This window comes from Abramis brama, assembly GCF_963993115.1.
Source record: "Abramis brama genome assembly, chromosome: 3".
Taxonomy (NCBI): Eukaryota; Metazoa; Chordata; class Actinopteri; order Cypriniformes; family Leuciscidae; genus Abramis; species Abramis brama.
The window spans coordinates 24,512,284-24,530,592 of NC_139965.1; the positions used below are offsets into that span (position 1 = coordinate 24,512,284).

Consider the following 18,309-nt stretch of genomic DNA (forward strand, 5'->3'; position numbering starts at 1 on the left):
AGCCTGCAGATACACACGCACAGACACACACATGCGTTCCCTCCCCCTTTGGGCCTTCTGTAATCTGTTGACAACACTGACTCACATCGGCTTGAGATAAACACTCCATCATAACAAAGGAGGAAAGAACATTCTGGCACATAAAATAGTCTTAAACTGAACCATCCTCAAACTTGAAAGGTTTTTGCAAACACATAGACATTATGTCGCTATTTTCTTATTACCCTAATACATTCATTATTGTCATTATCTGTAATTAGGTTGAAAATTAACACTTAAAAATTATCTGCTCCAAGAACAAACTGAATGGTGACCAAGCCCTTTAAATTCAACAAAATTAACATTCATGGCTAACCTTAATTGACACTAAATGAAGCCATGGGGTTCTATGTGTAAGTGAGTTTCAGTTCTGGCATGTCAGTCTCAGGATGAAACTCTTTAATCTTATTAACCTCTGGTCAGGATGTCAGCAGGTCATGCAAGAAAAAGAGATGCTTTGGCAACAATCGCTAGCTTTTTCGTAGACAAAAAAGATCATTGATAACCAAACATTTTTGTCTGATTTGAAAACAGTGAAGGAGGACACATTTGAAGTGCTGAAATAATCTCTAATCTCTTTGAAAAGGAAACAGCGGAGGCTCACACAGATGTTTCACTGCCCTATACCTTATCACTAATAGATAATGACAGCTGCCAGCAAGACTTTGCATTGCCTGTGTATGTGTGTGCGAGTATATGCGCGCGGTGATTCAGAGTGGGGGTGGGGGGATTAAGTAAGACACAGCCGTTGGTGGAATAAAAATCCATGCGCTCCTATGGCAGTCTACCATAAATAGGTCAGTGGAACAACATTCCCCAATCATCCAGCATGGCAACATTCCCATGCCGTGCCAAACAGCCAACATGGCCGCCCATGTACGAGCTGTCAGAAAGACGCCATCGTATCACATCACATCCCACCACACACTTACTGACTTATTAACTTATGCTCACTGCAGTTTCAGATGAACTGAGATGTTCCCTCAAACGCACACAATGCACATTACTACAAATCAAAAAAGATCTAATAGTCACTTTGCAATTCAAAATAAAAAACATGTAAATGAACATGCAAAACAGCACACAGGACAGTCCATGAGATGTTTTGGAAGCAAAACAGCCACATTATACATGCAAGAGGCATTAAGAGCTCAACACATTAAAGAAACATTAACATAACAGCTCAGAGATATTTCTCATGCACTCAATCTCTCAAGTGCACGCACACACACACATTTCCATGGATTTTCCCAACTTGTAGTCCCTCTCCTACCTTTCATGGCTGTGATCATTAAGTACATCCTGAGGCTCTGTGGCCATGGAGAGGACCGTCAACAGCCTTGCCTCAAGAGCATGTGCAGGTTTGGACACAAGCGTTGTGCTGCCGACTGACTGTAGCGCTGCTGTGCCTCCCTCTGCCTCTCGTCTCTACCGCATGAGAATCCATGTGACCGTGACATAAGGACTAAAACCCTTTCTTCCCGCCCCCTCAACCCCGGAGTGACAGCTGTGTCACCCAATAGGTGATTAGTGAGCAAGTGTTTAGATGACTATGTGGTTTAAAGGGTTAGTGTTGGCTCACCTTGCACTGCTCTGCAACGTGTTATACTGATACTATACTGTATGCAGGAAGTGGTCTGCAGTTAACGCTTCAGATTATGAAAGCAGACCTAAACATTTTCCCTTCCTCCATTAGAGGCATCGGTTACCTGTAGCCCTTCTCACACCATCTGTAATGATTGCTTTTTTGACGACACATCATCAATATTATTACTTAGCACATTATACATTACCAAGGATCTTATCTAGAAATGAACTAAAGACATATATACAGTGTGCTGAATAAATGTTTTGAGTGGACTTTTCACCCTGGAGGTGCTTTGTGGCACTTTTTAAATTGACAAAAGTTATCAATTTACCCAGACTTGTGTTGATTTCACTAACTTCCTGCAAGTAAAGTAATTTAAAAATGCATGTGTGTTTAATGCAAAAAATACATGTTGAATGTAAGAATATATACTACTGTTTAAACATTTGGGGTCAGTAAGAGATTTTTTTGATAAATTATTTTATTCAGCAATGATGCATTAAACAGATCAAAGGTCAAGACATTTATGATCTTACACAAGATTTCTATTTCAAATAAATGCTGTTCTTTTTAACTTTCTTTTCATCAAATAATCCTGAAAAAATGTAATCATGGTTTCCACAAAAATATTAAGCAGCACAACTGTCGTCAACATTGATAATAATAAGAAATATTTCTTGAGCACCAACTGAGCATATTAGAATGATTTTTCTGAAGGATCATGCGACTAAAGTCTGGAGTATTGAAATTATGGTTGGGCGATGTCCCCTAAATTGGCAGTTGACGATGTTTACAGTAAAACATCGCGATGGACGATGATATCGGCGGGGGGTGGGGGGTGGGGGGGGGTGCTACGGAATCGCGCTGACCATCACGAAGAGAGAGAGAGAGTAGCTACTTCTACTGTGTTTACGCCACTGGAATACTCGGCTTGGCATTTTGAAATATTTATATGTTTATTTGGCCGTTTAGGCTCGCAACCGAAGACAAAGACTATATGACTATATACGCGCACAGCATCCTGTCAGTACAATTCAGGTCTCTTTCGCGACTTATCGCGCTTTTAATATTTCTTTTCAATATAAAGCACATCCTGCTCTTTTCTTTCTCATTCATTCATGTTTTATTATTAATAACTTTAAACAGAATCGTCAACTGAAATCTGCGCGGATTATCAACAATAGGCTACGACACATTTATAGGACATAAAGGGTCTCTGCGGACTGCGGCAAAAGTGAAAGTACCAGCGGCCAGCGGGTAAAATGTTTCAAAATGTCTCTTTGAACAGTAAAGCACCCGTTTCAATAAAAGGATATATTAAAGTTTATATAGCCTACTTTTACATTTTCGCTGCTGTTCTAAAATGATTTTCGCCATCACCTTAAACAAGCAGCAGCTGCTTGAATCTCAGTGCAGGAGCTGTAACTGTTAGGTTACCACAGAAACGTAAGCGGTTAGTTGATTGCTGTGGTGACTCGTGACACTCGCGAACAGCACTGAACACGCACGTCTTAATTTTTTTATCGTTCGTTGGTACCTTGCGAGCCACATGATTTTTGCCTAAGAGCCAGGTGTGGCTCGCGAGCCAGGTTCCCAACCACTGGTGTACACATGAACACGAACTGCCGTGAGACTGGGCTGGTCTATCACAGGGTGGGGGTGTGGCATCACGATGGTGGCTCACCATCGTGATGTCGGTCAGCCATCACGATGGACGATGATATCGTCCATCGGCACAACCCTAATTGAAATTTTAGCTTTGCATTACAGAAATAAATTACAATTTAAAATATATCAAAATAGAAAATAAGATTTCACGATAGTACTGTTGTTTTTACTGTATTTTTGATCAAATAAATTTTGATTTGGTGAGCATAAGAGACTTCTTTCAAAATCATGAAAGAATGTTACTGACACCTGAACAGTATTGTATATATGTTAGAAATGTTTGATAACATTTTGTTCCAAATAAAAAAGGTTAATTTAATTGTATGTACATTATTAAGATTATTAACTGTTTTTTAAAAGTATAAATGTATTTGCATGTTATATGTATATTTCGTGTATTATCTGTTCTGTATATTTATTAAAATAATAGCTTAATAGCTAGAGAATTTTGATGAGATTGTTAATTAAATTTTTTGTACATAAACAATAAATTATGATAAATTATGAATACTTTTTAAATAAATGTATTTGTATTTTATTTGTATATTCCGTAAAGCCACCAGCAGGACAGCATTGATTTGAAATTGCATGTGTTTGCCTACAGGATAACTGGCTTATTTGAAATTCTACCCATATGTGTGTGGGGGGTACAAACACATGCGCATGTAGCCTTATACAGGTCTGGCTGAATCTGAGGGGAACGTAGCCATCTGAATGCTAATGATCTGGCCTGGACCCAACACAACACCCTCTTTAATCCACTATCGCCAAAAGGTCTGCTCAAAAAAGAAGCCACACAGCTAACTGAACCAAGTATCGAGTAAAACCATCTCTGCGGTTGTGAAAATCACCATTACGCAACACAGAAGCTGTAGGTAAGAACCTGCTGGCTAACCAGATCAGGTAAACATGTTTCAAAGGTGCCGGCTATGTGACCTTAAAGCAACGGTTCAGCCAAAATGAAAATGGTTTGTTTAATTATTTAGTTCAATCTAGTTCAATCACTTCATGGACCACAGTTTGAGAACCACAAGCCTCTAAATCATGTTCCTTCTAGAAACATCTTCCACATGCTGTCCAACTGAGGACTGAATAGTTGAAATAGAGATGCTGGAACTGTTTCTGCAGGTCTCATGTTTCACGGGCATGACAGCAGTGTGAGGATGGGGTTCTGTTGTGTGAGAGACTCTCATGGAGAAATGCATCCCTCTGCAATCCTGAACACAAGCCCTCACTGGGCTGGGTTTAACTTCAGCAGGACAGACATGCTAATACATGCTCCCAGCTGCTGCTTGTTTGCTTGGTGTCTCCAACACAAAAATCAAGACACGCACATGTACAAATACAAATGTGCAAACGCCTACAGTGACACACACCAAAATCTCTTAAAAACCACCAAATACATCTGAATGCAATATGCAACTAAGCTCGGGCATAGTACAGCGCATAAACTCGTTCTAACGTTTTTCACACTTTTAAGTATAACACTTTGCTTCCAGTACTTTCAAAGTACACAAGGGACATCTCAGCCAGTAAAGGGGATTTCAAATCATTCAGTGCGCAAACAGGAAGTCTCTGTTGGTAAACCACAGAAGCATCCCACTAGTGTGCAATAATTTTTTTGAGCAGCTCCTTTCACCTTGACCAACATTTTTCTGTCATGTAGACAAAACGTTTCAGCATGAAACGAATATATAAGAAATGACTCTCTCCTATTTCCTTTAACACCTACATTAGTTTACAAAGGGCATGTAGAGCACATCAATTAATAAAAGAACAATTTATTTATGGTTTACGAATTAAACCTTTTAAATCAAAATCGTTGTCAAAAGTGTATGTTCTGAAAACAATAGTGCCTTTGCCCTTTCAGGGCTTGGGCCCTAATAATAATAATATATACATTTAATTAAAGGTGACATATCATAAAAATCTGACTTTTTCTGTGTTTAAGTGCTATAATTGGGTCTCCAGTGCATCTACCAACGAAGAAAACATGAAAAGTGACAACCCAGTAACTTTGTTTAGGTAAGCCTTTCTCTGCAAGCATATCAAAAAATAAGATGATCAGATTTCGCTCCCCTTCTGAGGTAGAAAGGGGATTTTATTATAATATTACCACCCCTTAACCTGATGTTTCCATTTTTTTTTACAGTCTATAGTTTCCACACACGGCACCACCACCACTGCAAGGGACAACAGTTGTAACAGAGTAACCAGTTCTAATGCAATGGCAAAAGTTTGAGCAAAGCATGCAAACTGTTCTGTCGTTGCTGCACAGACGAGCACAGAACATTTTATTTTCAACGGAAATCCCCCTTTCTCTGAAATACTGAAGCCTTTATAAAATAACGCAGTGCTACTGCACAGCCATACAGTGCTGAGGCTTACTCGCACGCTACTGGCTGGTCAGTGGGAACTGCACGAACCAATGGCAGAGCGGCGTAACTGCGTGAACCAATCAGTGCGAAGCCCACCGAACTGAGCGCTGGGAAATCCCCGGGGAAATTCCAGGGGACTCCGCCTGTATAAAAGATGCTTGAATTGCCATGGATTCAGGTTTATAGACTGAAGCGACGATCGCTAGTCGTTCGCACCATAGCACGGTCATCTACGCAGTACTCGTTCCCTTATCTCAGGGAACCGAGGTTATGTTAGTAACCGAGTACGTTCCCTTTCGAACGGTCAGTCATACTGCGTCTTGCTAGACGCTAGGGGAACCTATTCAGTCACGCCGTGCTATGAAGAGCGATATGTACGTCTAAATTGGGAGGCGACTAAGGGTCCCAGAGCTAGAGTTTATTGACATATCTTATAGGGGGCAAGATTCAAATGTGAAGAACCGGGCTCACCGAGGCCAGCCACAAACATGGTGAAGGGACTTATGTGCTTGAAGTACAAGACCAACTAAGAAGTGCTGGGCTCGTAGAGGCCAGCTCATCTTCTCCCCACCCCCTTCTTTTTATACAGAAAGAATACGTGCCTGCAGAGCAGGGACTTCCAGACTGTAAAAACTATTAAACGTAGACGGCAAAGACCAGCCTGTCGCTCTACAGATATCACCAATGGACACCCCGCTGGACCACGCCCAGGAGGAGGCCATGCCTCTCGTGGAGTGAGCCCTTACGCCTATAGGGCACTGCAGGCCCATAGAAACGTAGGCTAAATCTAGATAGTCTTTGCTTCGTGACCGGAAGCCCTTTGGTGCGGCCACCGAAGCTCACAAAAAGCTGCTCCGACTGTACTGGGCGGAGTGCTCAATGTATGTTCTCAGAGCACTGACTGGGCAGACCAGGTGCAACTGCTGCTCGTCCTCCGCGGAGGGGAGGGCAGAGAGCGTGATCACTTGTGCTTTGAACAGGGTTGAAAGCACTTTGGGCACATAGCCGTTTCTTGGTTTGAGGATGACTTTAGAGTCACCCAGGCCAAACTCCAGACAGGAAGCGCTCACAGAGAGCGCTTGCAGGTCACCAACTCGCTTGACTGATGCTAAAGCTAGCAGCAGCGCAGTTTTCAGCGAGAGTGGGTTTAGTTCAACCGTTTGCAATGGTTCGAACGGGGGCCCCTTCAGTAATTATAATTAATATAATCGAAGGACCATTGACAGGTCCCAGGAGGGCACCGTAGGGGGCCGTGGGGGGTTAAGCCTCCTGGCTCCCTTCAGGAAGCGGAAAATCATGTCGTTCCTGCCCACTGACTGGCCAGCCGTCCGTACGTGAAAGGCTATGATGGCTGCCACACAGACTTTAAGTGTGGTTGGAGAACGACCTGCATCCAACATCTCTTGAAGAAATGAGAGTATCTGCAATACCTCAAACGAGACTGGGTCCTGGTTTCTGGCTGCGCACCAGCTAGAGAACACAGACCACTTAAGAGCATAGAGACGCCTGGTAGACGGAGCTCTAGCCTTGCTGAAAGTACTCATGACGCTCGCTGGAAGGTCCCCGAGCTCCCTTCGAGGGGCCACACATGTAGCGACCATAGTTTGGGACAGCGGTGCCAGATCATCCTGTTTGCCTGGGAAAGGAGGTCTTTCCTTAGGGGAATTGGCCACGGGGCTGCTGCAAGCAGCTGAATCATCTCGGGGAACCAAGGCTGGGTCCACCAAAGAGGTGCCACTAGTAGGACTACATGTCTGCCTTCCCAGATCCTCTTTAAGACCTGGGGAAGGAGCGAGACCGGAGGAAAAGCATAAAGTAGACGGCTGGGCCAATTATGGGCCAGCGCGTCTCTGCTCTTCGAGAAAAATGTTGGGCAATGACAGTTGTCTTCGGAGGCGAAGAGGTCGACCTCTGCCCTCCCGAAAACACTCCATATCAATTGAACCTTTTGAGGATGGAGAGTCCATTCTCCGGGGGACGCCTGGCCCCTGGACAGCATGTCTGCTCCCTGGTTCAGTCTGCCTGGCACATGCGTTGCTCAGAGAGCGCAGGTTGCCACTCGCCCATAGGATGAGGTCTCTGGCCAGTTTGTATAGCCGTCTCGACCTGAGTCCGCCTCGGCGGTTTATGTAGGAAAACACTGTTGTGTTGTCCGTACGGACCAAGACATGGTGACCCGAGAGCGGCGTTAGCGTGGGCCTTAACCAGGCAGACAACACACTCGCCGTGACCGTCGTCATCATGCAGAAGGGCTCTGCATTTGCCACATGTGTGGCGTGGCATTTGAAACAACGCCGCTGCTCTTTTATGATAAGCAGAGTAGAAAAAAGGATACGCTGGTGTTTCGCCGGAGAGCGCAGGGGAGACAGCAAGACAGCTCGCGGGATCGCTGGCGATTGAGCGCACTGATCAGTCAGGCCGCTGGCTCGCTGCTGGATCAGGCCGGCTGCTGGCTCGCTCGCTGTTCCGCTGCAGGCTCTGCTTGACTCGGCAAGAAGGCGTAGGCTTCGAGAGAGAAGATCAGCGAGGTCCGAAAATCGTCGCTGAAGGAGATAAATCTGAATCCATGGCAATTCAAGCATCTTTTATACAGGTGGAGTCTCCTGGAATTCCCCCTGGAATTTCCCCGGGGCGGCAGGCTTTGCACCGATTGGTTCACGCAGTTATGCCGCTCTGCCATAGGTTCGTGCAGTTCCCACTGACCAGCCAATAGCGTGCGAGTAAGCCTCAGTACTGTATGGCTGTGCAGTAGCATTATTTTATAAAGGCTTCAGTATTTCGGAGAAGGGAGCCATCTAGCCATCTAGCAGGCGTACAATAACGTCTGCATTTTCACGTCTTTTGATTGGATGGTCAGAACGTGTACTATTACTAGTCAGAGCTAGCTAACCGCATCTGTAGCGAACTGCATACACTAAAATATATTCCTGTAGATGTAATAGTTTTTCAACCCACAAATTAATGTTTCTCTCCCTCCTAGACCCCCAGCAGGTTCAAACCTAGCAGGAAAAAATCCCTTACTCAGCTCAACGCAGAGTCACGGCACACTATTCGATCTGTCCGGGTAAAAACAGAATTAACTGACTGTAATGTATGCCATGACTGATTTTGAAGGCAAAAGTCCCGCTGATCTCATTAATTTCATTCAAAAATCAAGTGTGAGAGCATGGGTCAGCTGTACACATCATCATGTTTTGCGGTGACTGTCCCTGCTTACTGCTTCACACTCTCAGCCCTAAAGCGAATTAAAACTTATGCCAGACATACGATGGGACAGACTTGACTTTCAGCATTAGCCTCGATGGCGATAGAAACGGTTGTTGGGACTGAAACACACAGATAACCTGTACAACAGAGTAAATTAAGTTCTTGAGGAAAGAAATAAGGATAGATTTTGTGTAAAAATAATCAGTAGTTTTGGTGAGTATAATAAGAAATAACTTTTTAACTTTTCTTGTAAATTTATGATCAAACCTTTTTTTTTTTTTTTTAAACATACATACTTTTATAACATCTGAAGAACGACAGACAGGGGAGGCTCCGTTTCTGAACTTTTTAATCGGAACGCAAAACAACTGTACACAAACGCACCAGCCAAACTCGCTCACTTGTTTCTTTACCCGGCCTTTTCTGAACGCACCGCATTATTTCACAACAATTATATAGAGTCTGTGCGCTATTAAAAGCGTATTAAGAGGTGGATTAATTCAGGTAGGACACCACTGAAGGCCTAAATGTGAAATGCACCGCCAGCCACTGATTACATCTTGTGAAAAGGGGCATAATATTTCATCTTTAATATAGGTTAACTTTTTTTTACCAAATTTTATATAATTTAATTTTTTTGTATAAGAACAAAATATTTTATATTTCTTATAATAGCAGATAAATAATACAATAAATTATAATTTATGAAAAATAACAAATTGTATTGTATACACACATACAGTACTGTGCAAAAGTCTTAGGCATGTTAATATCCCCCAAACTAAATCCAGAAGAACTGCGGGAACGTCTCCAAGATGCTTGAAGAAACCTTCCTGCAAAGCTACAGTACTGTGAAAAGTACTGGCACTTGTGTTAAAATGCTGTAAAGTGAGAATGCTTTCAAAAATAAAATCACAAATTGAATTTATTTATGATTTAACTTCTATTAACTAATCCAAATCAATATATGGTGTAATGACCCTTTGCGTTTAAAACGTCTTATTAACATGCCTAAGACTTTTGCACAGTACTGTATACATACAAACATATATGTGTTTGAGTGTGTGTGTGTGTGTGTGTGTGTTTGTGTGTGTGTGTGAGTGTGTGTGTGTTGCGTAAAAGAGAGAGAGATTGTACATGTAAACATGGTGTGGGGGGAGAGGAGGTGAGAAAGATCAGTTACACCACTGACAAACTGGTAAACACAACTTTAAGAAGCAGCTATATCTCAAAACAATCTTATAGGAGGTGCAACAATTACCCAGAAATAAAACCTTACTGAAAAGTGATGGGCATTGGTGGCAGAGCACTTTTATAAACCAGCATTTATTATCACCGTCATCTGATCTGTCTATTCTTGAAGATCAAAGCATGCATTTTCACTTTCTCACATTAACCCAAAAAATCTGATTAAACCGAAGTGAGATGGCTGTCAAAGTGGGTGTCAACATTCTCCGTTTCTTGAATGCTCGAGAAGTTTGGTGTCTCCTCCTCACTTACAGTTTTTTGTAACAGCTTCCCTGAGCATTTGGTCTTAAATGCAAATAGAATATGTTACAGAAACATCTGTGGCCACAGGAATTTACACTTACTTGAAAACTATACTTACACGTGTGTGTTTTCTTTACTGAGGACACATCTGAAAAAGAGAAGAAATAAAATGCATATTAAACAGGGCTTGTATATTGTGTGACTTTTTACACCTCTGCCTACATGAGAAATGAAAACAAACAAACGATTTTAGAATAATTTCACTTTGATTTAGATACCACAAAACATTTAGCCTTGAAAAGCTAAGGGATTTTTCAAGATGGATGCTAATATCTAGAGAGCAGGGTGACTACCAGCCAATAATCTAAAAATGGCAAACATTAGTCAATTAAACGTCCTGGTCAATACATTGCTAAATATGATAATAAAGAAAATAATAAAATATAGTACACATATAGTGCATGAAGTACACGTTCATGTTTATGTAATTGTTTGGAAGAGACCTGAAGGCACTCTGTAATCCCAAGTCATCACAGGCCCTGGCTTACGCTTTTACATTCAGGGCAACTCAGGCCAGCGCAGTCAATCACCATTAATCCATCCACTCCCTTTAATCAGGGCTATTGTACTACAGCCAGCTCTATTGTGATGTAAAGTGTCCATCTGAGAGAAATACAATCTGTCATGACTAGTGATACTGTCGAAACGAGATACAAGTGGTAAATGGCAACTGCCAATCAACAAAGCATTAACCAGTAATTTGTGCCAAATGAATTTCCATCTGCTTGTAAATTAGACTCAGTAATAAAAGAGTTCATGTCCAACACAGCACGAGAAAAATGAGACAACCAATAAATTGACTTTTTTCCCCCCCTATGAAAGACATTAGGGTTGTCACTGTACCAAAATTCCAGTAGTTGGTACCAATACCAGTAAAATTTTACGGTTTCTCATACAAATTTCGGTACCAAACTGTTGGAACAATTGTACTATTTTATTGAACTATTTGAAAATAAAAATATGAATTAAATTAGTTTAATTTATGATGATAATAATTATAAGTAAATAATACATGTAAACAGCATCAGCATGTAGCCTTTGAATGTTTTAGTAAACATTGTTTATAAAAAGATCAAGTTAAAAAATGAGTAATAAAATGAAGGACAAAGAAACACATAGACATAGAACAAGTGGCAGGTCTATTAGTTTGCATTTACACTCTAAGACTTAATGCACATCTATTGTAACATTTTTGTTAACAGTTTTATCCTGCCTGTTGCTATGGTTAATATATCACAGCCAATCAGTTGTAAATCCAGAAACTTTGCAGTGTAGCCTACTGAGCAGCATGAAAAACAAAACTTTTATTCAAACTATGTGTGACATGTAATAAACAGAAAACTTGCAAAGAGCACTCCCTTTATAATCACTGAAGCTGTCAATCACTTAGACTATGTTCAGCGCCTGCACAGAGATCTACACTCCTTCAAAAACTCCCGCTATAACTCCCACTATAAAAAAGCTGTCTACACTGCATAACAAATCTCTTAAATCGTGTATACTTTGTTGGTAATAATGAAAGAATTCACAAGCGTTCAGAACTTTAACAATGCATGTGTCCATTGCTGTGAAGCATAGCAAGCGTTTTCAATTCATTCCTATGGAAGTTGAGCTTCACGCTCGCGCAATGAATTGTGGGATTGACAGCGGACCAGAGAAAAAGTTGTGAGCTCATTTGCATGAACATTTTCTGAACTCATGTCATTTAACATCTACATTCTGTCGCCACTTGTCACTGTGGCTTGTGACGCCAGCTCTCCATTGAAAATGAATGGGATCATGTCGCTTTGTAACTGTGTGGCGCCGGCAGTGTGAATGGGACTTTAGGCAGTTCCCGACTTTATGCAAATATCAAGCGAAAAACGCGGACGGCAGCCATTCCCTGTTAGCATGAACTAATAATGAACTGCACTTATAAAACATTTATTAATCTTAATCTTTAACTTATTAATTATTCATGTTAATTTCAACATTTAGTAATACTTTATTCAAATCTTGTTAACATTAGTTAATGCACTGTGAACTAACATGAACAAACAATGAATAGCTGTATTTTTATTAACTAAAGTTAACAAAGATTAACAAATACAGTAACACATGTATTGCTCATGGTTAGTTCATGTTAGTTAATACATTAACTAATGTTAACAAATTAACCTTAGTGTAAAGTGTTACCAAAATATATATATAGATTGTGCCAGAGTTTATGCTGGATTTAGTGCGTAAATCATATTGTTTAGCCTACACATTAGGGCTGTGCAGATGTTATATCATGTATGTTAAATATTGCAGTTTAGATGCCATCACTGTGATTATACTGGCTGGGTTAACAAAAGTTTATAAAATTGACAGCATATCTTATAGGGCATTCAGAAACAAAGCTTGCTTCTTTCCAACTGTAATCGCTCGTATATGTGATTATTACCAGTGTGTTGAAAAAAAATCGATTAAACATACTTGCTTCAAACACACTCCAAAGCTGAGGCATTTTAGTGTTGTCAGCGGCATTGTGCAGTGTTTTGCCGCTGTAGTGGACATACACCATAAAGTGCGCACTGAACAAAAGCGGATTTTGACGAACACCTCATCTACACCGGATGTGACCGTTATTACGTGGGACAGTTATTATGGGCAGCTTGCTTGCTGTCTACACTAGATGCGACGAAGCGACCGTTTTCGTGTCAGAATTAGCGCGAGCGCCTGAAGAACGTCAGAAATAGAATGGGGCACAAGTTTACTGTCGGGAATTTGTAGTGTCGCACCGCATCTAGTGTAGACAGCATTTACTGATTATATTGGGTTCTATTTGATTTTGACGCGTCACATCACGCCGCTTGCGTCCGGTGTAGACACGGTGTAACAAACACCTCTGATTGGACATTGCGTTGACACGCTCAACAGATATGTCTGTGATTGCTCAACGCTTCACAAACATGCTATAAAAAGAAACATTTGAAACTCTTCACAGAGCACTCACAGAGATACACACAGGAGCATTTGAAAGCAGTAAGTTAGCCTATGGGTACCGAATATACCCAGCAAGGGCGTAGATTTGGTTTGAACATTGGGGGGGTTGAAGTTTGGGTATGCCTCCTGATGCCTCCTTTTCATGTGATCATGGTATAAATATTGGGGGGGTTGTAATGCATATTTTTAAATATTGGGGGGGGTTATCTCCCCCCAACCCCCCCCACAAATTACGCCCCTGATACCCAGTACTCTATTACCAGTAATGCAGAAATCCTGCTAGCATCACACTTTAAAATTTCAGTACAGGCTTGGTGCCGAAGTACCGGAAATCTTGACAACCATAGAAGACATATTAAGTAGGTAAATGATGTGCACTTTCATATGTTAGACTTAAGCTTATTTTTCAAGAATGTATTTTATCACAGATGTGAAAGTGATAATGTTGAAAACCTCAAGTATCAGTATTAAAATGTGTATTGTTTGTAAAATGACTGTAGGATCTTAAGAAGGAGATTATAATGACATGATGCTTAAACCAGCATATTCATTAAACTGATGAGAAGAGCTTTCTCTTTTCTTAGCTCTTTTTCATGTGTTATTTTCAGCTGGACTAGAACAAATGTTCTGGCTTACGGCTTTTGTGCAGGCACATTCATTATTCCTCTCCAGCTGAAAATCAGAATGATGAAAAGAGTGAATCTGACTGCAAACCTTTATTTATCAATCTATTTATGAAATGAAACTGAAGAGGCACGAAAAAACAAGCCCGCTTTGTTTCCTTTTATTCACAAAGCTAAGTAAAGAAGGGGCTTCAGATCTGATGATACTCAGCAGCGAAATGAAAGCGAATCTCCAGTCGTTGTTCTTTCCATCCATTTCTAATTGGTTTAACTCCTTGGTCTCAGTCTCAAACAGCCTACCCCTGAGTCTCTTTGTTTCTGTCTGTTCATATTGAAATTTCCCTGTAATTCTCATTCCATACTGAGTTTGGCTCCTACGAACAGAGAGCATGTTTTTGTGGATGTGCATGAAAAAAAAAATGGCTGAAGAGGATTAGACCGCAATAACACTGAAACAGAATGGAAAGCAAAGATCAGAAGGAAGTCTCGTAGTCATATCCTGTAAAATTTCCTTGCAGCGAGTTTTATTGCTGTTTAGATTGATAAAAACGTATGGTTCATTATTATGTCTGTCTGTCAAACTATATTGTATTTATCTATCTTATAAGTCAGTTGGTGTGTGCATGTGGTCAGTTAGTGTGTGTATAGGCTATATGTCTATAATTAAAGAAAACAAATGAGATCAAATGTTGTAAATGAGTACTTGTTATGGAATTGAAAGCAGTGACATCAGTGTTGTGCAAATTAATCTAAAACTATTTTTACAAAAACATTCGATTACACTTTATTTTAAAGTGTCCTTGTTACAGTGTAATTAGACATTTAAGTACTGAGTATTTTTAATTAACTATATGTGCTTACTATATGGTTAGGGCAGGATTAGGTTTGGTTTAGTTGCATGCAATTAGGCAAAGGTTATAGTTATAACTATAGGACACTGTAAAATAAAGTGTTACCCAACATTATTCTAATTTTTATATAATTATTAGGCTTGTAGTATTCATGACAGTTGTTATTTATTGAGAGAGCATTTCTTCAAATTACACTATGGTTGTTATAGTAGTCTATATTCTGCTATTCTGAAAAATAAAGAAAACCACGAGAAGAAAACATTGTCACTATCTAATTCTGTTTGTTTGCGGGACAACTTTAAATGCTACTTTGAATTTTTTTATGTAATTCTGTACAACACTATGGGTATTGCAAGGGTCAAAGGGTTCAAATGGACGCTAATGCTCACAGGACCTGTTTTTCTTACAAATGGTCTTTTAGACAATGAGATATAACTGGAATGCAGGCCAAAAAGTTGTTACAGCTCACTCATTCCACTCCGCTCCATACTCTTTTGCACTCTGTTCGACTATTTCAGTCCTTCATAATGGGATAGTTCACCGGCTGAACACAAAAGAAGATATTTTGAAGAGTGTCTGTATTGTTTTTTCCATACTATGGAAGTCAGTGGGAGTCAGCGAATGTCAGTTACACTGGTGACAGGTATTCTCTCTTCAAAATTCTCAGGTTTGAAGATCGCACTGATCTCCATGACAGGCTTTACACTCACACAGCTCTAGCTCTGCACACTCCCTGGGACACAAACATCATAAACTCCTGAATCAATCAACGTCAAACAAAATTGATGCAGCAAAGAAATGCTATAAAACGAATATTACAGACACTGGAATCTGATTGGATGGGCCATGTTGTAGCCGTTGTTAATATAGATAAACATATAACTGTAACTGCACATATATTAATGTGCCAAGCTTCTACTTTGTTTGGAAAGTGTAAACAAAGGCTAGGCTGATGAACTATATTACTTTGCGGTCAATCAATATCAATAAATGTAATTTGCTATTATATACAATTTGAATTCATTATGAATTATTTAAAGGATTATTTATAATTATTTAATAAAATAAGAAACGGATTTGTACTGCACAGAGCACACTTGCCAATTTATAGGGCAACTAAATGGTCACAAATGTGACAAAAACTGAGACAATTTAAAATCTAAATTGTTGATAAAACTGTGTATGCGGTTTTGTCAGATATCATCTCGTTACCGTGCGCAGTCCATGTTTGTGTCTGTCATTTAACAAATGAATGAAAGACTGAAATAATTTATGGAGTCCTGTGGCCTGGTTTCAGTTGCTACCCAGGTAAGTTCGAGATTAGTTTGAGCAAACTCTGTTTTTTCGGGCACAAGAAGGTGGATTGGTTTTTAGCGTTGTTCATCGCCATGGCAACTTACGCTACACACCTAACCTGCTCCAGAGTGTGGATTTATTCGGAGTTAGAGATTGCAAACCCAAACTGGACCAATCAGCTGTAAGCAGAGTGACATGATGCAACAAAGCCACTCCCCCCGTATCTCCAGCTGCAGTTTATATATATATATATATATATATATATATATATATATATATATATATATATATATATATATATATATATATATATATATATATATATAATAAAAAAAAAGACAAAATTGCTCAACTTTTACTGCTAATTATTTATCATATTTATATGATATGAATTGTAATTAAGAACATATTCATATTTTTTAATTCATATAATATATTCATATAATTATTATATAGTATATAGTATATAACAATTACATATTACATTATATATAATGCTTTTAAACGTCAGATATAGTCAGATATTTTCTTTCAGCTGCCTTCTCAAACTTTCACTGAAGCAGCAGTGTTTATTCCTGCCTTGTAAACGCTTTTAATTTCATGCTAATTTTCAAAATGATCTCTTAACCCTTCAGAAGAGAAGTAAATTGTGCTGTCTCTCTTGCGAGAAGTGAATCAAACGGACGCTCTCCATGTTTCGTGTGATTGGCTGTCACACTTTCAGGTGCACACGCTTCAGAGTTAAGCGCAAACTCTGGATCAAACCTGAATTGACAGAACATTTAAACCGAACTTTGTGAGACCGCTGAACCTGATCTAAACCAAGTTGGATTTATCTGGATTTGTCAACAAGTTTATATGTCAACAAAGTAACCTCTGTTGTCTGTTGTTGTTGTCAAAGCAGATGTTGTGGTCTTTATGGAATATTGCAGTGTTTATTATAAATGATTTATCCGTGCACATAATTAATTTTTTACTTCAAATACTCGTAATCTTTAATCAAATTAACTTTCCCTCTTGCAGCATTATCTCTTCTTCTCTCTGATGACGTGTTTATTGGCACAAGGGTGGGACAACCTGTCACTCACATGACATCACAGCAATAGCAAACCACAATGATCTGACAATCCAATCAATTCCCCATGGACAAAATCATGTCCCGCCCAACATTTTTTCCAATTCGAGAAGCCATTTCACATGGATAAACATCACAATAGGGAAGAAAAATTACTACCACAACTTCCGTTTCATGCTGACTTTAAAGGCATAAGGAAATGGAAAATATTAAGCATCAGTCAGGTTCAGGTAGAGTTTCACATTATATTTAATCGCCTTTCCAGTCCATTTTCTCTCTTTCACATCCTTCACACCACTATTTCTTTTGTATTTTTCCATCAGTCTATTTCTGGCTGACAGGCTTACAAGAGATGATGATCGCATTTACGTAATAGGCACACACGAGTGCACAGACACACACACACACACACACACACACACACACACACACACACAGAGAGATCCAGACAGCACTTACACAAACACTCCCACTGTGCATTACAGCACAACACTAAGATTATGCCAAATTGGGTTAGTAGAGCAGTACTGTGTTACACAGAACAACAAATACACACTGAGGAGGTACGAGAAGGGAAGAGAAGACAAGAAAGAGGATAAAGGGAGGGGAACGACTGGTCATGTAGTGGACTGCCAACACCAGCTCATTTGATTGCTTATGACCAGCTCTGCATGTTAATCTCTGCAAGGAAAAAGCATGTTGATGTTCCCCTGCCGTGCGTAATGAGGGGGCTATCAGCTCCTACTGCGGAGAGGAAAATAACGGTTATGCACCAAAGGGAGGGAGAGAGAGAGCGAGCGAGAGATCACATAAAGAGATCATGGAGAGTGTATGTTAGCAGCAGGATAACAGAGCTTAAACCTCCAAAGGGATTAATAAAATCTGATTTCCAGGGACTCTGGGATATTTGAATTTAAAGGTTTAAATATGGAAGTAAAATAATGACAAATGTTTTTGAAAAAAAAAAAGCTTGTTGAATTGCACTACTTGAAAAAATATGCATTGCTTGCATTTTTTAATGCATTGTATTTTTAGGGCTTGAATTTTTATGGACTGAAATTCAACA

At 39.9% G+C, this 18,309-nt stretch overlaps 1 protein-coding gene across 2 annotated transcripts in view; it reads right to left on the minus strand.

The window, feature by feature from the left end:
• Positions 1–18,309, minus strand: part of rorab (RAR-related orphan receptor A, paralog b) — a 53,418-nt gene that overhangs the window by 14,302 nt on the left and 20,807 nt on the right. Inside the window, exon 2 of one of the 2 annotated variants that reach the window (XM_084108003.1) lies at positions 10,490–10,519. In XM_084108003.1, the coding sequence (XP_083964129.1) occupies positions 10,490–10,519 (30 nt within the window). Of the gene's footprint in view, positions 1–1,312; positions 1,485–10,489; positions 10,520–18,309 lie in introns of those variants that run through there. The other variant, XM_084108004.1, reaches the window with a different exon arrangement.